The sequence below is a fragment of the Meleagris gallopavo genome, chromosome 3, assembly GCF_000146605.3.
Source record: "Meleagris gallopavo isolate NT-WF06-2002-E0010 breed Aviagen turkey brand Nicholas breeding stock chromosome 3, Turkey_5.1, whole genome shotgun sequence".
Lineage (NCBI taxonomy): Eukaryota > Metazoa > Chordata > Aves > Galliformes > Phasianidae > Meleagris > Meleagris gallopavo.
This window is the reverse complement of record NC_015013.2, coordinates 51,352,922-51,359,609: the sequence shown is the minus strand read 5'-3', so window position 1 is coordinate 51,359,609 and position 6,688 is coordinate 51,352,922. Positions and strand designations below refer to the sequence as shown.

Below are 6,688 nucleotides of genomic sequence, written 5' to 3'. Positions count from 1 at the left end.
CTGTTTAGCCTTGAGAAAAGAAGACTGAGAGGGGACCTGATCCAGGTTTATAAATATCTGAGGTGTGGCGGCCATAGTGGTGAGGCCAGTCTCTTTTCAGTGGTACGTGGAGACAGGACGAGGGGAAACGGACATAAGCTGCAGCATAGGAAGTTTCGCACGAATGTGCGTAAGAACTTCTTCACGGTGAGGGTGACGGAGCACTGGAACAGGCTGCCCAGGGAGGTTGTGGAGTCTCCTTCTCTGGAGATATTCAAGTCTCGCCTGGACGCCTACCTGTGCGACCTGGTGTAGGGAACCTGCTTTGGCAGGGGGGTTGGTCTCGATGATCTCTAGAGGTCCCTTCCAACCCCTACAATTCTGTGATTCTGTGATTCTGTGAATACTATTGAAAATTGGGGCTAATTAACTCACACTATGCAATATGATACCTTCAAACCAATAAAATAAAAAATTGGTCTCTTAGATTACTTCTGTCCTATTTGAGGCTGGATCACTCTTAAGATCATATAATTAGTATAGGTTTATGATGTTATATCCTTACCTAACACTTGAAACCCAGCAAACCACCCAATGACTTTGAGACAATGACAGCTCTGGGCTGAGCTGCAGACCGATACTCTAGAAATGGAAAACTAGCACATTTAGCTAAGCAGGCAGGAAGCAAACTTAAACCTTCCAAAGTTTTTTCTTATTTATTTATTGACTTATTCATTTCCTTTGTAGAAACACCATGTTGAATAGGATTCTTTTTCCACCAAATAATAGTAGTAATAAAATAAATAAAAATAGTACTAGGAAAAGTTTTTCCTTCGTTCCTTACTTGGCTGCATCTAAATACAAAGCCTTTTGCCAGTTCTCCAGCACGTGGTATTTCTTCTTTGTTATTTTTAAGACAGTGCAATTCATCTTAGCCCTTTAGTAGGCAATAAAAATTGCCTCAGATAATTACTAGCTGATGAAATTGTAAGCACTGAAATAGCAAAATATAATTTAATGTGAACAGTGGTTAAAAAGCAAACTGATTATATAATAGAACCATTCAAAAAAGCTATTATGGTCTGTAGGGTATACCCAGAGTTATTATTGTATTGATCATTATTATATATCAACAAAATAATGCAATAACTATGTGCTGTGGAAATCAACCCATTAACAATTTATTTTTTTAAGAATGGTAAACTTGCCATTTTAAAGGACCATCTGCCACTCTCCTCTGAAGCATAATCACTCAATAAAAACAATAGAGTTTTTATTTGTTTATAAGTGCTGGAACTTCAAGAATTCTGTAAATGCATCTCCATGTAACTTTACAATAGTTCCCAATTCTCTTTTGATTATTCTGAAATATGCTTAAATGTTGTTTACTTATTGGTTGAGATATCTGTTCCAATTTTCAGGCTGGAATATGCAGTTAAATAGCTCTTTATGAGTTATGTCATTCCCTGAAGCTATGCTATAATGGAGATACTGATGTGACCTTAGATACAGAGGTCTGTCCAAGTGCATGATAATATTGCCTGAAAGGATTGTTGCTATTTTCAAGTGGGTGCTAATGTTTTTTTTCCTATCTGTTTCAGCCTATCCGGTTGTCCTCTGAATGCACAAGCCATAAAAAAGGGCAAAATTTCGGAAGAGTTAATGACTATCAAGCTTAAAGCAAGTGGTGGTAAGGAGATGTAAAAGACAATGCCATTTATTCAGATAAAAGGGCCTGGACTCCCATTTATACTCGGGCTCCTTGATGCCATTCTGGCATTAATTGTCAACCCTTTCAGTTGTCTTTAGCAATAACTAAACTTGAATAACAAAAATCTTCGCATGAAAGATTATAAAATTCTACTCATTTACAGCATGATAATTCAACATTTGGGAATATGATCTTTTATCTCAGAATATTATTATTTTTTTTTAATTTGGAGATGCTCTTATGTTGTAATTAGTAATAAATTATTAGTTACAGATCAGAAGAGCTAGCTGATGTTGGCTAGTCATTAGACTAACGTAGAAGGGAGATAAATTGCATGCGGAAGTTGACTTCTCTTCTTAACTTTAATACTATGTGTTTCTGTGCAGTGCTTTGAAAATTTTGCTAACCCATATAGAAAGAGTAAAGGAACAACTACCAAATAGATATAAGGGGAAATGTGTAGGAATTTGCTTTCTTATAAAACATGCTTTAGAAACCTTGGCATTGTGCCAGGATGAAAGGAACTTGCCTTTATGCTTCCAATAGCTGAACAAAACAGTTGTGCTACATTGGGCAAATGATTTTGCTTTCATGTGCATCTCTGTCCACATTATCTGTGGGGGAGGAATTGCTACTGACAGATTTCCCAAGTTGATTCCCCAGCAGACTCAGTTCAGGGCTGTAGATTTTAAAAAAGAAACAGTCCTGGTATTTTTTTAAAGGTGGAATTGGTTTCAGAATGATAGTGAGCAGAAAGACAGACATGTATTGCCAGCAGCTGTAGGTAGTTGCTCAATATTTTTCAGAACACGACTTTACTAAAGATCCAAAGATAATTTTCTTCCCTACTTAACTTGTGGGGATGTAAATGTCCTCCTTTCTTCTTTTTTTCTACAATGTTTTTTAGCTGTTGGTATCATTCACATTTCACACATACCTAAGGCTGTGATCCAGGAAATTATTCCACATAGAATTTTGCCCCCACATATTTTTTTGAAAGATCAGAAACAGGTAATAAGCAAACAAACAAACAAACAAAATAAATAAATTGTAAATGCCCCCTCAGATTTTATGATATACTTTCCTCCTCCCAAGTATTTGTGAAAGTTTTTCCTTTCTCTGGCTAGTTTGTGGTTGCATGTTAAGCTGGAAAAAAGAACTGTCAAATACAAAAACTCAGAGAGCAATAATTTTCCCTTAGATGTTTCAGCTCATATAAAGGTTTTACAGCTAGAAAACAATTTTCTCAATAAAAGCAAAGTAAGAGGCAAATTAAAGAGCAATAATTTGATCAAAAGCCTGTTGTCTCCCTCTTGTTCAGTAACAGGTAGCACTGTTTGTTACTTGTATATCCATTTAGACGTGAACACTTTACATTTGATATTGATATTTTCAACTATTTGCAGGTATTGAGAGTGATGAAGAAATCAGACATTTGGATGAAGAAATCAAAGAACTGAATGAATCCAATCTTAAAATTGAAGCTGACATGATGAAACTTCAAACCCAGGTATGACATCAAAACCAAAGTTTTAGTTTTTCTTGTACTATGGTTAAAAGCATACTCTTCACTCTGTAGCATTTAAAATGCAACAATCCCAAATACCTTTTTGCCAAGTTTTTTTAATCTGTTTTCTGTAAGTAAGTAGCAGGTTCCTGGGAATTATTATGAAGATCTAGTGAGTGATAGGTTGATGGCAGTTTAGAGCTAATCTTGGCTACCAGAGAAACCATATTTACCAAATAAAACATTCGTTTTCCTTTGTTGACCAAACCTCTCTTAAACATACCACAGAGAATCCCATGACTACGGTAAGAACCGGGGCTAGAGAAGTCATCAGGAGCCCACTCTGACTCTTACTACATGTTAGTTTTGTTGTTTTGTACTTAAGGAAACCTCCCTAACTCAGTTCACTTACTGACAGCTACTCGAATAGTTCGAATTTTGCCTCCAGGCAACAGTTTGTAAAGAATGGATGCCTCTTGTTAACTGGTAGGGCAGATTAGTTGAAGGGGAAGCTGTGGAAACGTCATTCACTCTCATTCTTCCGTAAACTAGCAAGATGGCATTAGCCTCCAGGTGCCGACTGTGGTTCTATGGAGAATGTTCCTCCACAGAGGGACTTCTGCATGCACCTGAGGGTTCACCTGGGTAAATCAGGTTGAAATAAGAGCTTAATATTTTAGGAACAATAAGATTTTTAGAGAATAATTCCTAAATAAGAACAGATCTGGTAACAGAATGCAAGTCTAAACTGATCCAGAGCAGAGTGCAGCCACACCCCTCTGCATTTGCAGAATGCTCTCAGTGCTGATTCATGCTGTTTTTATAATACCCAGAGAGTGTATAGTCTAAACACAGGTGAAGTTTATGCCACCTGCACTGAGTCTAAATGCAACCCTACTGCAATGGTTGTATCCATCCCAAACCGAATAGCAGTGAGGTTTCTTTCAGTGTTTCTGGACGCTGCTTTCAGTTCTCTCTGTTTGAACAGAGATGGCCTAATTTATGCAGCTAGCTTTCTCCTCTGAATTACTGAAGATTGATTAGCAAAGCCTGAAATACATCTGAAGCAATGTGCTTGCTACAGGGCTTTGCTCTATCCCCTTTTAATCTCCCCAGATCAGATAATTTGCTGCCTGGAGCACACTCCATAGGACAGGCCTCAGGGGTGCATGCAGGCAAACAGGGTTCCTCTCCCTGAGGGCAGTCTGGGTGTGTGACGAAGGAGACTAAACTGACCAAAACAAGGAGAGATTTAAGTAGTGCGGAGAGATGTCATCCTAAGGAGGAGAGAATGGGCCTAACGCTTGCAGATGTGCTCTTGCACTGTGCCTTTCAGGGCCATGGGCAGCCATTGCAGTGGCTGCATTGGGTGAAGCATCAGGCCCTGCCATTGCGCCCTTCAGTTTTTCAGCAAACTTTTGACATATAAACTTTCATGGCTCAATATGTGCCTTCTGCTCTCATGCAGAAATTATACCATTTCACTACCTCAGGTGCATTTTTATGCTGTTTTTAAACATCTGGTGTTTCTATTTTGTTCCTCAGAGATCTCAGCAATCACACACTCAGCCTCTCAATTTCCTTCCTGCTTGATTTTTCTCCCACTGATTCCATCACATTCCATTCCATCCATTCCATTGATTTTTTTTTTTTCTTGCTAACCCAGGCAGCTTGCAGCTCTACCCTCCACTTAGCAGTGAGACAGGGAGGTAGCATAACAACTAAAAGCTGTGTCATGGACATTGTGGGCAACCAGCAGAGAATGCTTTAAGAGCAGGACAGCATTGCAAACATCAGCCTCCTTACTCCTCCCTTCCACCATCCCTGAGGCCACACTCTCCATCCCAGTATGTCCCTTTTCCCCTCTGACCTCATTTCCCTGCTCAAAGTGCTCTCCAGTGCTTCACTGACACAGGGTTTCTCTGTGAACCCACAGCAAAGTCCATTGATTCAGTGAACCCAACTTGCTGTGATTATTCTATGGAGCGGTTATATCCATCCTGTAGAAAGTGCCTGAGTTTCAGACCCACAGTGTGACAATGTGACTGCCAGTTTGGGCTCAGCACTACCACAGTTCTGTTTGTGTGATTGTAGATGTCTGTGTTTTTCTAGATCACATCTATGGAGACCAACCTGAAAACAATAGAAGAAGAGAACAAACTCATAGAGCAGAACAATGAGAGCCTGTTGAAGGAGCTAGCTGGTTTAAGCCAAGCCCTCATCTCCAGCCTTGCTGACATTCAGCTTCCACAGATGGTAAGACCACAGCCAGTGGCTTCACACCTTCTTTGAGATTGTATTGCCAGCACCTGAAGCAGATGCGCATGCTCAGGGACCGACGGGAGCACTATAGCTGCATTAGCAGAGCTCTGCTTAGCCTAACTTACTCCATGGAGATGCTGGATCTTGGACTCTGCTTGATATCAGACTCAGCTGCTTCCAGGACTGAGCCAACACTGGCGTTTCCACCCTGCACAAGCTTTTACTCCACCCCTCCCCAGCTCAGTGTCCCCCTACAGAAGGTGTGAAAGTTCCACACTGAGAATCTGTCTTTACTCTTAGATCAGAATTTTGACCTGTTTCTCTGAGCTCAGTGCTGTGATCTTTTTAAGGCCAACAAAACTCCGCCTCTGAAAAACTCCATGTTCTATATGTCATCCAAACACAGGCCAAATCCACCAAGGTAGTTAGGTAGTTAAGTCTGCAGAAATACAGTCTCTTTTCCTATTCTCAAGAAGGGAAATTAGGTAAGGACAATTACAGGGATGTCAACCATAATCCCAGAGCCTCGATAGATAGGTCTCAATAGAAAAGCAATTTATACTGAAGATAATATCTCCGAACGTTTTCTTGCCTGGAATGTGCTTGAATGCCCCCAACACATGAAAATCCCTCAATTTCTACAATCCCTCTATTATCTTGGATGACTGCTGTGTTTATGACTTCTCCCCAGTTGCCATTGTCAGTGCTTTTCTATGCTTTGGAATTGGGTGTTTGTGTTCCTTTGGCCTTCATTTTATCTGCTACAATTATAATCTGTTTTGTCTCCATTTAGGGGCCAATCAGTGAGCAGAATTTCGAAGCATATGTAAATACACTCACAGACATGTACAGCAATCTGGAACGGGACTATTCCCCCGAATGCAAAGCTCTGCTGGAAAGTATCAAACAGGCAGTGAAGGGCATCCATGTGTAGGATGTGAAAGCTGCTGGGCAACAGAAATTACTTAACAGCAGTAAACTCCAGATGGATCTGTTAGGAGTTCATGTACTGCTAAGGGGTGTAGGTTGCCATGCTGCATCTACAATTGCAACATTGCACTAATTTTTTCCCAGCTGACATAAAAAAGAATAAAAACACAACAGACTATTTGTATTAACAGCAATGCACTCTGTTAGTATATTATATTTATTTCAGTACAATTTCTTTTTTTCTTCTTTTGCACTCAGTTTTTGTAAAGTGAATGTAAAAAGTGTGTGTGACTATTTTT

General features: G+C 39.8%; 1 protein-coding gene across 1 annotated transcript; it reads left to right on the top strand.

Moving 5' to 3' along the window:
* Positions 1–759: 759 nt before the first annotated feature.
* Positions 760–6,675, top strand: LOC104910308 (suppression of tumorigenicity 18 protein-like). Its single transcript, XM_010708866.3, has 4 exons — positions 760–1,669; positions 3,097–3,200; positions 5,310–5,453; positions 6,253–6,675. The coding sequence occupies exons 1-4, from the start codon at positions 1,642–1,644 to the stop codon at positions 6,391–6,393; spliced, it is 417 nt and encodes a 138-aa protein (XP_010707168.1). The 5' UTR covers positions 760–1,641; the 3' UTR covers positions 6,394–6,675.
* Positions 6,676–6,688: the final 13 nt, after the last annotated feature.

What these genes read in the sequence shown, in the direction of transcription:
- LOC104910308 (XM_010708866.3), top strand. Translation starts at nt 1,642, where the DNA reads ATGACTATCAAGCTTAAAGCAAGTGGTG. An exon ending in CAAGCTTAAAGCAAGTGGTG is followed by an intron (nt 1,670 to 3,096) that starts GTAAGGAGATGT and finishes AACTATTTGCAG; the next exon opens with GTATTGAGAGTGATGAAGAA. An exon ending in TGATGAAACTTCAAACCCAG is followed by an intron (nt 3,201 to 5,309) that starts GTATGACATCAA and finishes GTGTTTTTCTAG; the next exon opens with ATCACATCTATGGAGACCAA.